General features: G+C 45.1%; 1 protein-coding gene across 4 annotated transcripts in view; it reads right to left on the minus strand.

Annotated features, from left to right (window-relative positions):
• The window catches only part of lrguk (leucine-rich repeats and guanylate kinase domain containing), a 32,475-nt gene that overhangs the window by 16,955 nt on the left and 1,319 nt on the right, over positions 1–14,201 (minus strand). For 3 of the 4 annotated variants that reach the window (XM_031815348.1, XM_031815347.1, XM_031815349.1), the window contains exons 5-12: positions 13,795–13,876; positions 13,566–13,690; positions 9,954–10,097; positions 9,208–9,288; positions 8,992–9,078; positions 6,294–6,400; positions 5,823–5,942; positions 3,318–3,414 (exon numbers count right to left, since the gene is read on the minus strand). In XM_031815348.1, coding sequence (XP_031671208.1) covers positions 3,318–3,414; positions 5,823–5,942; positions 6,294–6,400; positions 8,992–9,078; positions 9,208–9,288; positions 9,954–10,097; positions 13,566–13,690; positions 13,795–13,876 — 843 coding nt within the window. Of the gene's footprint in view, positions 1–3,317; positions 3,415–5,822; positions 5,943–6,293; positions 6,401–8,991; positions 9,079–9,207; positions 9,289–9,953; positions 10,098–13,565; positions 13,691–13,794; positions 13,877–14,011 lie in introns of all 4 variants that reach the window. The other variant, XM_031815350.1, reaches the window with a different exon arrangement.

Raw genomic sequence — 14,201 nt, forward strand, 5'->3', positions numbered from 1 at the left:
TACCTCAGGCCCCCCCGTGTAGGATATCTAGGACTTCTTCCTTTGGGAATATGGTACAACTCTTGTGCTTTGAAGTGTCAAAAAAGTTAGATATAAGGAAATATATTTAAGTAGCCAATAACTTAGTATGACATAACAATTGATTTACTGTCTTTTAGAGTTAAGAGAACTACTTACAAAACTTCAAACCAGAAGACTTTTCATGTCTGGGCTACACACATTTGCACAAAATAAATTGCTGTCTGGATGAACAGCGCCTTCGGAAAGTATGCTGACCCTTGACTTGGTCCACGTTTTGTCAGGTTACAGCCTTTTTTTAAATTAATCTACACACGATACCCCATAATGACAAAGAGAAAACAGATGTATGAAAAAAACACAACTGAAATATCACATCTACATACACTACCGTTCAAAAGTTTGGGGTAACACACCTAGAAATGTCCTTGTTTTCCATGAAAACATACATGAAATGAGTTGCAAAATGAATAGGAAATATAGTCAAGACGTTGACAAGGTTATAATGATTTTTAATTGAAATAATAATTGTGTCCTTCAAACTTTGCTTTCGTCAAAGAATCCTCCATTTGTAGCAATTACAGCCATGCAGACCTTTGGCATTCTAGTTGTACATTTGATGAGATAATCTGAAGAGATTTCACCCCATGCTTCCTGAAGCACCTCCCACAAATTGGATTGGCTTGATGGGCCCTTCGGTCAAGCTGCTCCTACAACAGATCAATAGAGTTGAGATCCGGTGACTGTGCTGGCCACTCCATTATAGACAGCTGACTGCTTCTTCCCTAAATAGTTATTGCATAGTTTGGAGCTGTGCTTTGGGTCATTGTCCTGTTGTAGGAGAAAATTGGCGTCCACAGGGTATGGCATGGCGTTGCAAAATGGAGTGATAGCCTTCCTTCTTCAAGATCCTTTTTACTCTGTACAAATCTCCCGCTTTACCACCACCAAAGCACCCCCAGAGCACCACATTGCCTCCACCATGCTTGACAGACGGTGTCATCACTCCTCCAGCATATTTTCATTTTTTCTGCGTCTCACAAATGTTCTTCTTTGTGATACGAACACTTTTTTCCAATCTTCCTCTGTCCAGTGTCTGTGTTCTTTTGCCCATCTTAATATTTTATTTGTATTGGCCAGTCTGAGATATGTCTTTTTCTTTGCAACTCTGCCTAGAAGACCATCATCCCAGAGTCGCCTCTTCACTGTTGACGTGGAAACTGGTGTTTTACGGTTACTATTTAATGAAGCTGCCAGTTAGGGACTTGTGAGGTGTGTTTCTCAAACTAGACACTCTAATGTACTTGTCCTCTTGCTCAGTTGTGCACCAGGGCCTCCCACTCCTCTTTCTATTCTGGTTAGGGCCAGTTTGCGCTGTTTTGTGAAGGGAGTAGTACACAGCGTTGTACCAGATCTTCAGTTTCGTGGCAATTTCTTGCATGGAAGAGCCTTCATTTCTCAGAACAAGAATAGACTGACGAGTTTCAGAAGAAAGTTCTTTGTTTCTGGCCATTTTGAGCCTGTAATCGAACCCACAAATGCTGATGCTCCAGATACTCAACTAGTCTAAAGAAGGCCTGTTTTATTGCTTCTTTAATCCGCATAACAGTTTTCAGCTGTGCTAACATAATTGCAAAAGGGGTTTCTAATTATCTATTAGCATTTTAAAAGGATAAACTTGGATTAGCTAATACAACGTGCCATTGGAACACTGGAGTGGTGGTTGATATGCCGAAAAAAAAGAAAACTCATTTACAACATAAAAAATGTCAACACTGTATTTCTGATCAATTAGATGTTATGTTAATGGACAATTTATTTTGCTTTTCTTTCAAAAACAAGGACATTTCTAAGTTACCCCAAACTTTTGAACGATAGTGTAAGTATTCAGACCCTTTGATGAAGCACCTTTGGCAGCAATTACAGCCTGAGTCTTCTTGGGTATGACGCTACAAGCTTGGCACACCTTTATTTGGGGAGTTTCTCCCATTCTTCTCTGCAGATCCTCTCAAGCTCAGTCAGGTTGGATGAGGAGCGTTGCTGCACAGCTATTTTCAGGTCTCTTAAGAGATGTTCGATTCAGTTCAAGACCGGGCTCTGGCTGGGATGGACATTGTCCCGAAGCCACCCCTGCATTGTCTAGGCTGTGTGCTTAGGGTCATTGTCCTGTTGGAAGGTGAACGTTTGCCCCAGTCTGAGGTCCTGAGCGCTCTGGAGCAGGTTTTCATCAAGGATCTCTCTGTACTTCGCTCTGTTCGTCTTTGCCTCAATCCCGAATAGTCTCCTGGTCCCTGCCGCTGAAAAACATCCCCACAGCATGATGCTGCCACCACCATGCTTCAGCGTAGCGTTTCCTCCAGACATGACGCTTGGCATTCAGATAATCTTGTTTATCATAGTCTGAGAGTCTTTGGGTGCCTTTTGGCAAACTAAAAGTGGGCTGTCATGTGCTTTTTACTGAGGAGTGGCTTCTGTCTGGCCACTCTACCATAAAGGCATGATTGGTGGAATGCTGAAGAGATGGTTGTCTCCACAGAGGAACTCTAGAACTCTGTCAGTGAGACCATCAGGTTCTTGGTCACCTCCCTGACCAAGGCCATTCTCCCCCGATTGCTCAGTTTCGGAGCTCTACGGACAATTCCTTCGACATGATGGCTTAGTTTTTTCTGACATGCACTGTCAACTGAGGGACCTTATATAGACAGGTGTGTGCCTTTCCAAATCATGTCTAATCAATTGAATTTACCACAGGTGAACTCCAATCAAGTTGTAGAAACATCTCAAGAATGATCAATGGAAACAGGATGCACCTGAGCTCAATTTTGAGTCACATAGCAAAGCGTCTGAATATTTATGGAAATCTTACTTTAAAAAAGTTTTTGGGTTTGTTGACATTTGCAAAAAAATCTCAAAACCTGTTTCACTGTGTCATTATGAGGTATTGTGTGTAGATTTCTAAGGATTTGTAAGGTTGTAACGTAGCAAAATGTGGAAAAAGTCAAGGGATTTGAATACTTTCCGAAGACACTGTATATTTAAATTCTGAAGTACGATGAATATGTGGTGGTGTCATGGACAGGGCTAACCATGGCTTGTTGAACCTTCACATTTTATCTTTACGAACAGAAAGAATTTAAATTCATCTGAGACTGACACACTATCAGTGTGTTTGAGGGGATCAGTTTGAGCAAAGCGAGGGGCAGAATCGCTAACGTTAATCAAACAATGGATGCAAGGTGATTTGTTGATCAGTAATTCTGCTCAATCACACAGCAACATAGTCAATCTCAAACATGTACCATGTGAATCATGTTCTGAAAGTCTTCCTCCGTGACAAAATGGTAGTCGCTCCCGTCCTCCTCCCCAAAGTAGGGAGCCCTGGTGGTATGGCAGGTTCTGTGACAACAAGAGACAAATGGTTCCAATGACAATACAGCAATACATTCAAGCTAGCAACTCAACTTCATTGGTCATGTCCACAGTTTAGCAGGTGTTATGGCTGCAGCGAACTGCTTATGTTCCTATCAATCAATGCAGTAAATGTCAACAAGCGCACAATAATCCAACATTTCAAATAATCAAAAACTCCTAAGGATCATAATGGTATTGCAACACACCGAGACAGAATAACGGACAGACTAGACATATAGACAGACACGTGCCACACACTCGCTTTGATGCACACAAGCGCACACCAACTCCACTACCCAGGTGAAGTGGAGCACTCCATGGCCACATCAACAGGTTCTTGTCATATTGGAGGGGTAAGTTTGTTAACTGTTTTTTACGTTAGCTCTGGAGAGGACAGGGGCTGGGATGGGGTGACCTCCCCTGGGTTCGGGGATGTAGAAGGAAGTGTGTGTGCGTGTGTCTGTGTGTAGAGCAGGGCTCTCCAACCCTGTTCCTGGAGAGCCACCCTCCTGGAGGATTTCACTCCAACCCTCATCTAGCGCACCTGATTCTAATAATTAGCTGGTTGATCAACTGAATCAGGTTAGTTACAACTGGTGTTGGAGGGTAGCTCTCCAGGAACAGAGTTGGAGTGAAAACCTACAGGAGGGTAGCTCTCCAGGAACAGGGTTCAAACCTACAGGAGGGTAGCTCTCCAGGAACAGGGTTGGAGTTAACCTACAGGAGGGTAGCTCTCCAGGAACAGGGTTTGGGTTCAAAACTACAGGAGGGTAGCTCTCCAGGAACAGGGTTGGAGTGAAAACCTACAGGAGGGTAGCTCTCCAGGAACAGGGTTGGAGTGAAAACCTACAGGAGGGTACCTATCCAGGAACAGGGTTCAAACCTACAGGAGGGTAGCTCTCCTGGAACAGGGTTGGAGTTAAAACCTACAGGAGGGTAGCTCTCCTGGAACAGGGTTGGAGTTAAAACCTACAGGAGGGTAGCTCTCCTGGAACAGGGTTGGAGTTAAAACCTACAGGAGGGTAGCTCTCCTGGAACAGGGTTGGAGTTAAAACCTACAGGAGGGTAGCTCTCCAGGAACAGGGTTCAAACCTACAGGAGGGTGGCTCTCCAGGAACAGGGTTCAAACCTACAGGAGGGTAGCTCTCCAGGAACAGGGTTCAAACCTACAGGAGGGTAGCTCTCCAGGAACAGGGATAGAGAACCCTGGTGTAGAGGTTTCTATTAAAACCAGCGTAAGGTGAGAGCCATAGACAAGCTATGTCTAGCAGATGTTCTTTTGATTCCAGCGCTCCAGTGTTCGTGCTCTCTCTACCACTATTTACTGCTTCTTATTTCTTCTATTGCCCGTGGTGGGGAACCTTGTTATTTATCACTCCCCATTGCTCATGTGTTGGAGGTATTGAACATCTGGTTTAACAGTGTGGAAGTATCATGTATCTATGGATGGGGAACCAGAGGGGATCCTGGTGAAATATATTTAGTACCATCCTAAACAATAACCCTAACCCTAGCCTTCACTTCTAGGCTAACCCTAGCCTTCACCTCTAGGCTAACCCTAGCCTTCACCTCTAGGCTAACGCTAGCCTTCACCTCTAGGCTAACGCTAGCCTTCACCTCTAGGCTAACGCTAGCCTTCACCTCTAGGCTAACGCTAGCCTTCACCTCTAGGCTAACGCTAGCCTTCACCTCTAGGCTAACGCTAGCCTTCACCTCTAGGCTAACGCTAGCCTTCACCTCTAGGCTAACCCTAGCCATCACCTCTAGGCTAACCCTAGCCTTCACCTCTAGGCTAACCCTAGCCTTCACCTCTAGGCTAACCCTAGCCTTCACCTCTAGGCTAACCCTAGCCATCACCTCTAGGCTAACCCTAGCCTTCCCCTCTAGGCTAACCCTAGCCTTCCCCTCTAGGCTAACCCTAGCCTTCCCCTCTAGGCTAACCCTAGCCTTCCCCTCTAGGCTAACCCTAGCCTTCCCCTCTAGGCTAACCCTAGCCTTCCCCTCTAGGCTAACCCTAGCCTTCACCTCTAGGCTAACCCTAGCCTTCACCTCTAGGCTAACCCTAGCCTTCACCTCTAGGCTAACCCTAGCCTTCACCTCTAGGCTAACCCTAGCCTTCACCTCTAGGCTAACCCTAGCCTTCACCTCTAGGCTAACCCTAGCCTTCACCTCTAGGCTAACCCTAGCCTTGTGACCAGGCCTTCTCATATTTAAGGTAACTGCATCCTTTGATAAAGTCTATTCCAATGAGCAAGCTGGCCAAAAGTAGTGCACTATATATGGAAAAGTGTGCTTTATGGATGTACACAAGCCCCCAGAGTTTGGCCACAGCTTGCCAAAAGTAGTGCACTACTATGTAGGAAATAGGGTACCATTTGGCACTTGGGACTCACCCGTAGGCGAAGAAGTCGTTGAACTCTCGGCAGAGCTTGTGGGCCAGCTCTCTCTTCCCACAAGCCTGGGGCCCAGTCAACACCAGCATGGGGTAGGGAGAGTCAAGACTGGGCAGGGTGCTGGGACACACGCACACACCAACACATGGATGACACAGTACACCATTTAGAGAGAGGGAGAGCACAAGGATAAAGAGTCTAGGAGGTACTTTACCATTGTTCAGGACAACAAGCCAATCAGAAAAATCAGATTTTTCTAGGCCAGGGGATAGGTCAGTTTCTATGATGTATAAATAGAGCATAAATGTCAGAAAAGCTACGTTTCTTCATTTTTAAAGATTGTGAGCACAAGTTAATTCAGTATGTAAGCTTTATTTAGAATATTCATCGTATCGACTTCTGATTGGCTGAAAGTCGTGTTGTAAGGAGGGTAGTTCAGTCAGGGTAGTTGGCGGGTCGTGCTGTTTTTACCTATCGTAGATGACCTGGGGCTGCATCAGCTGGTATACCATGTGACTCATGTGCTCCTTGGCTGCCACCACCTCCAGAGGAGGGTCGTACTTGTTCACAGCTGAGACCTGGAGAACACAGGGGGAGACATTCATATGTAACAATGTTCACAGCCGACACCTGGAGAACACAGGGGGAGACATTCATATGTAACAATGTTCACAGCCGACACCTGGAGAACACAGGGGGAGACGTTCATATGTAACAATGTTCACAGCAGACACCTGGAGAACACGGGGGGAGACGTTCATATGTAACAATGTTCACAGCAGACACCTGGAGAACACAGGGGGAGACGTTCATATGTAACAATGTTCACAGCCGACACCTGGAGAACACAGGGGGAGACGTTCATATGTAACAATGTTCACAGCAGACACCTGGAGAACACAGGGGGAGACGTTCATATGTAACAATGTTCACAGCAGACACCTGGAGAACACAGGGGGAGACGTTCATATGTAACAATGTTCACAGCAGACACCTGGAGAACACAGGGGGAGACGTTCATATGTAACAATGTTCACAGCAGACACCTGGAGAACACAGGGGGAGACGTTCATATGTAACAATGTTCACAGCAGACACCTGGAGAACACAGGGGGAGACGTTCATATGTAACAATGTTCACAGCAGACACCTGGAGAACACAGGGGGAGACGTTCATATGTAACAATGTTCACAGCAGACACCTGGAGAACACAGGGGGAGACGTTCATATGTCACATTGCCGATAAATATCTTACTTCAAGTCAGTCCTATCTAGAAGTAACGTATGTACAGTCAGAAGATTACATACACCTCAGCCAAATATATTTAGACTCCGTTTTTCACAATTCCTGACATTTAATCCTAGTAAGAATTCCCTCTTAGGTCAGTTAGGATCACCACTTTATTTTAAGAATGTGAAATGTCAGAATAATAGTAGAGAGAATTATTTCTTTCATCTTTTATTTCTTTCATCACATTCCCAGTGGGTCAGAAGTTTACATACACTCAATTAGTATTTGGTAGCATTGCCTTTAAATTGTTTAACTTGGGTCAAACGTTTCGGGTAGCCTTCCACAAGCTTCCCACAATAAGTTGGGTCAATTTTGGCCCATTCCTCCTGACAGAGTAGGCCTCCTTGCTCGCACACGCTTTTCAATTCTGCCCACACATTTTCTATAGGATTGAGGTCAGGGCTTTGTGATGGCCACTCCAATTCCTTGACTTTGTTGTCCTTAAGCCATTTTGCCACAACTTTGGAAGTATGCTTGGGGTCATTGTCCATTTGGAAGACCCATTTGCGACCAAGCTTTAACTTCCTGACTGATGTCTTGAGATGTTAGTTCAATATATCCACATAATGTTCCATCCTCATGATGTCATCTATTTTGTGAAGTGCACCAGTCCCTTCTGCAGCAAAGCACCCACACAACATGTCACGTCACGGTTGGGATGGTGTTCTTCAGTTTGCAAGCCTCCCCCTTCTTCCTCTAAACATAACGATGGTCATTATAGCCAAACAGTTCTAGAGGATATTTCTACAAAAAGTAAGATTTTTCTCTCCATGTGCAGTTGCAAACCGTAGTCTGTTTTTTTCTTCGTGGTGGTTTTGGAGCAGAGGCTTATGTCGCTATAGGACTCGTTTTACTGTGGATGTAGATACTTTTGTACCTGCTTCCTCCAACATCTTCACAAGGTCCTTTGCTGTTGTACTGGGATTGATTTGCACTTTTCGCACCAAAGTACGTTCATCTCTAGGAGACAGAACGCGTCTCGCTGTATGACGGCTGCATGGTCCCATGGTGTTCATACTTACATACTATTGTGGTAGAGGAATGTGGTACCTTCAGGCATTTGGAAATTGCTCCCAAGGATGAACCAGACTTGTGGAGGTCTACAATTTATTTTCTGAGGTCTTGGCTGATTTCTTGATGTCAAGCAAAGAGGCACTGAGTTTGAAGGTAGGCCTTGAAATACATCCACAGGTACACCTCCAATTGACTCAAATTATGTCAATTAGCCTATCAGAAGCTTCTAAAGCCATGACTTCATTTTCTGGAATTTTCCAAGCTGTTTAAAGGTACAGTCAACTTAGTGTATGTAAACTTCTGATCCACTGGAATTGTGATACAGTGAATTATAAGTGAAATAATCTGTCTGTAAACAATTGTTGGAAAAATTACTTGTGTCATGCACAAAGTAGATGTCCTAACCGACTTGCCAAAACTATAGTTTGTTAACAAGAAATTTGTGGAGTGGTTGAAAAACGAGTTTAATGACTCCAACCTAAGAGTATGTAAACTTCAGACTTCAACTGTATCATTGACCTATATTATAAAACCTCTACAGATCCTGACAGATGACCACTGTTGTAAATAAAAACATACCAGGTTAGCATTCACTGGCCCAATTAGCAAAACATGCCACTCAGTTATTGATGCCCCTCCTCCACTTCCTATAGGCACAGTATTACACACAGGGATGGACATCTAATAGAACATTACCAAGCTAGCCCGAGATGCAGGAGAAATGTTATCTTTTCCATCCACGCCCAGCAGATTTTGGACCTACTGTAGGCTAGTATCAATTGTGGTCTACTAGCTAGCCGGCTGGCCAGCGCCAGTATACTGGCCAGTGGCAGTCTACTAGCCATCTCATACATCCAACCTGCCTTCTCCTCTACTGTGACTTTCTCCTGGTCCAGGCCAGTCAGGTGTTGAAGTAGGAAGATCACTGCCAGTCTGTAGTCCAGTTGCTCCTGGGGTTGAAACAACAGTGAAAGAAGCAGCATGGACATGTCTATTGTCAGTACAGAGGAAGCAGACAGCATTAGGGAGCTAACTTGTTAGTTAGGGATGTGTTCTGGGTGTAGGTGCAGTGCAGCTACCTGGACTAGGTTTCTCTGCAGATTCAGCTCCCGGAGCAGGCACAGGTCATGGATGTGTGTGGCCTCCTTGATTTCACTGATCTGAGAACAATCAAGAATCAAGAATAAATCCTTTAAAAACTATTAAAACTAAATGTAATACCACAGCCAATCTATCAGTTGATGCAGTGGAATAGCTTTATCACTCAGCTCCTGGTATACAGTCGCTAGGTGGTTTAGTGATACTGGCCATTGGTACCATGCAGACAGTGGCAGAGACAAGAGCAGGAATTTAAGGAATGGACTGTGTCTCACCAGGTTTCTCTCCAGTTTGAGAAGAGAGCAGGACATTAAGGAATGGACTGTGTCTCACCAGGTTACTCTCCAGTTTGAGAAGAGAGCAGGACATTAAGGAATGGACTGTGTCTCACCAGGCTACTCTCCAGTTTGAGAAGAGAGCAGGACATTAAGGAATGGACTGTGTCTCACCAGGTTACTCTCCAGTTTGAGAAGAGAGCAGGACATTAAGGAATGGACTGTGTCTCACCAGGTTTCTCTCCAGTTTGAGAAGAGAGCAGGACATTAAGGAATGGACTGTGTCTCACCAGGTTCCTCTCCAGTTTGAGAAGAGAGCAGGACATTAAGGAATGGACTGTGTCTCACCAGGTTCCTCTCCAGTTTGACAGGAGAGCAGGACATTAAGGAATTAGGGAGGGTAACCAAGGTTGACAGGAGAGCAGGACATTAAGAAATGGACTGTGTCTCACCAGATTACTCTCCAGGTTGATGGAGCCCAGCAGATGGAGATTCTGCAGGCCTGACAGACTGCTGATGCGGTTCAGAGACAGATCCAGGACCTGCAGGGTTCTCAGAGTCTCCACATTCTCTATCTTCTCAATCTGATTCCCCCTCTGGATAGAGAGGACGTGATACATGACAAACACTGGGAATATGAATACCGTGTGGACAAATACACACACATATTAATGAACTCATACAAGCTCACACACACAACTCTCCCTCCTCCTACACACTGTCATGACGTTGCCCTCTTTGGACACAGGGAGTACCACCTCCCTACCTCTGTACCATCTCTCTCTGTCTCCTACAACCAGGCTGCTGTTGTCAGAGGGGTCGTAAATTCTTTTTTTGTTGCATTTTTACACCTTTTTCTCCCCAATTTCGTGGTATCCAATTGTTAGTAGCTACGATCTTGTCTCATCGCTACAACTTCCGTACGGGCTCGGGAGAGACGATGGTTGAAAGTCATGCGTCCTCCGATACACAACCCAACCAAGCCGCACTGCTTCTGAACACAGCGCGCATCCAACCCTGGAAGCCAGCCGCACCAATGTGTCGGAGGAAACACCGCTCACCTGGCAACCTTTGTTAGTGTGCACTGCGTCCGGCCAGCCACAGGAGTCGCTGGTGCGCGATGAGACAAGGATATCCCTACCGGCCAAACCCTCCCTAACCCGGACGACGCTAGGCCAATTGTGCATCGCCCCACAGACCTCCCGGTCGCGGCCGGTTACGAGAGAGTCTCTGGTGGCACAGCTGGCGCTGCAGTACAGCGCCCTTAACCACTGTGCCACCCGGGAGGCTGGTCGTACATTCTGAGGGAAGATCCTGCCTCATGGCCAGATAGAGTGAGTTTTCATAGAGAGAACAAATTAATTTCTTCTTTCTCACAGAACTGGAGAACCGAACAACATTTATGTTCTGGAGAAGGTATAAAAGATCGGTGAAGAATCCAGCTACGAACTGGTCCATTTGGTACAATTTTGTGAAACTCATGGGAGACAATTCGACACATTACCATAATGCTGTTTATACAATAGCCTCAGTTATGATGCTTACATCTAATTGTTGTATAGGATGAATGAGTGATGATTGAACTGTTTGTGAAATTGTGTAATGTGATTTTGGACTGTTTAATGAAGGAAACTCCAATTCCCTAAAAAGTTTCACTAAGTCCTTGGCACACTCCCAGGGGCACAGACAGGACCTGGCGTCATGAAACAGACTTTTTCTGTGTCCCAAATAAAACCTTTTCTATCACCAGACCGAGCTTACCTCAATTACGAGATGGCTAAAGGTTGCAGACCAGCTTACCACGAGAGGCCAAGGTTTGAGTAGAGACCTGAGTATAAGCTAAGGTTTGAGTAGATGGCTGAATCTTTTATCCATACCACGTGGTTAAACTCTTAGACTATCGATACCGACAGAATAACAACAAGTCTTTGATATTAATTACTAGTCTGCAGCTAGGAATTTGGTATCATTGAACGCGAAGACCGACAACCGCCGAAACATCTATTCTATAATGACATGAATGAATGTCACTTTGAACTATCCATTCTAACCACGAAAGAGAGAGAGAAGGCGGACAGACTCTCCAACAGAAACTAACTTTTCAACAGAGATCCAGACGACACACTGAGTGTAAATATATATATTGATTACAATTGTTCCCGAATGAGTGAGTGTTCATGTGCAAAGGATTAGCATTTCAATTATTATAATTATCAACTGTGTAGTGTCTCCTCAGCTGACCCCCCACTCCCCTTTGTCTAACAAGTCGCCATGCCAATTTATCCCACTAGGGCACATTCTCCTATCATTTCCTTCTAACCATAACTACTGTTTGTTATGCATTTCTGTGAATTACTTAGTTAGTAAATAAATGATTTTAAGACAATTGATGTATGGATGACTCATAGTGAAGACTGGGTTCGTGCAGATAACCAACAATTTACGACGTTTGGAATGAGACTAACGTGAGGTAAATACTATTTCACTAATTCGAAGACTAATTGATCAGATATTAAAATATCTGAAAGTTATATTAGGAAAATTATAACTTTGTAATCTGAATATTTTCCTTGGTGCCCCGACTTCCTAGTTAATTACAGTTACATGATTAATCTGTTTAATCGCGTAATAATAATTACAGAGAGTTATTTGATAAATAAGTCTTCAGTTTTAATGATGCCAAAGACACGACAACACACACACGCCCATGTCACACACACACACACACACACACACACACACACACACACACCCCACCCTCACTATCAAAGTTAACATTGAGTGTTCCCTTCCCCATCTGTAAGGAGTATAAAACTTCTCCCTGAGATGTGTGTATGATTGACAGGCCAGCTCCAATGGTCTGGGTTGACAGGTGAGGAGTGACAGGTGAACAGCTGGCCAGACACTGATGTGGGCATGCCAAAAGCACTACAGACCAGCCCTCCTCTCCTCTAGAACCCACAATCCCTCCTGCTCTGTAACGACCCATGCCCACCCCACCTTCCCCCTGCGTGGGCTGTCATTCAGGATCCAGCCCCCACGGCCACCATGCCCTGCCCTCCTCCACTAGCCTTCCTGGCAGAGGACTGCCGACAGCGGGGGACGGTGACCGCGCAGGGCCCTGGAAGCTCTCGAGGCCAGGGTGTGATGGGCTGAGAGAGGAGGCTGGCTGACAGGTAGCACGCTGTTAGGGAGCGGGGCTGGGCAGGAGAGGGCCGAGAGGGAAGGGGGAGGGGAGATGGAGACAGCGGCTGGTTCCCTGGTTGACAGGGATGCTATGGAGGGGTGAGGGAATAAGAGAGGAGAGGAGGAGGGGGGGGGGGGGTTGAACAGGGTCCAGGCTTGCTCACACCACCGGCAGCTGGTCCCAGAGGGGAGGGTGGAAGCGGACAGGGGACAAGGCTACATCGTGCTGACGATGAGGAATCACTTTGATAAAGGACACCAGCATCCATCAGAGAGGGAGAGGGAAGGGTCTGGAGGCCCGCTGGCACAGCCATATGGTGGCTCTCACACTGGAGCCCATGTCTGTGTGTCTTTGAAAAGCTGAAGCTCAATTATGTCTGTGGTTTAAATATGAGACAGGAGAGATGGGGGTAGGGGAGAGGTAAAAATACACCACCTGCTGTCATCATGTTTGAAGAGAAATTAGTGCTCAAATATTGTGTGTAGCATAACTGGCAGCATACTGGGGGGATAACCTTTTAGAAAAGCCATGACGTAATGAAGAATGTAGACACCAGGAAGGGACATCAAGGTGAAAACAGAAAACAACTGATTCACAGGAAAACACTTGTGTCCTAATTGGTGGGCCATATTAAATCAACCACAAGACCAACCACTAAGCACAGTACTGATGAGCTTAGAGAGCTGCGTCTATACAACCGGATGGGCATATTCATATATGAGCATAACGCATGGTCAAATATTATCTTTAAGAATCAAATTATTCAACAAACACACACGCAATGTAATTATTCATGTAACATCTCCATATATAAACACACATGAAAAGTGTTAGAAATTGAATAATTCAAGACGCGGGTGGAGCAGTTAGGACCTACCAGACAGAGGTCTTTGATTGGCAGGTTGTCCAGGCCACTGATACAGGAGATCTTGTTGTGTGCCAGGCTGAGGTGTGTGAGGCTGGCACAATGCAGCAGACCACCGATCTCACTGAAACAGTTGTCTATCCAGAACGGGCACACGTTAAGAATGGTATACAATGAGGAAGTAGTCTAGATAAGAACTCGACATGTATGTGTGTCTGTGTAAATACTTTTTGAAGGATACAGTCCAGATTCAGTTTACTCAAAGATGAGTAGGCTGACAAATGTGTCATAACTGACATCTGGTTATGGGAAAAGTTAACCTCCTGCGGAATACAACCAACATGAATAATGAACCAAGTGGACCAATCTTTAAGTGCTTTTTGCAATGAAGACATATGAAAATAAACAACCAAATGGATGTATAATATGATACATTCTACTAGTACTGTATAACTCACTTATAAACAATACGAAGAAGTCAACCCTGGTAAGTTCCTTGTCATTCCAGGGTAGGTAATACTTAGTGAGCATATGGAAGGACACTACAGTATAAATGGTCTATGATGATTGGAACCCATCTTCTGGGACTACAGGCTGCAAGAAACCCCAAGCCACAAATCAAGCGTTGTCTTATCCTGTCTGCTGAAG

This window comes from Oncorhynchus kisutch, unplaced genomic scaffold, assembly GCF_002021735.2.
Source record: "Oncorhynchus kisutch isolate 150728-3 unplaced genomic scaffold, Okis_V2 Okis09a-Okis19a_hom, whole genome shotgun sequence".
Lineage (NCBI taxonomy): Eukaryota > Metazoa > Chordata > Actinopteri > Salmoniformes > Salmonidae > Oncorhynchus > Oncorhynchus kisutch.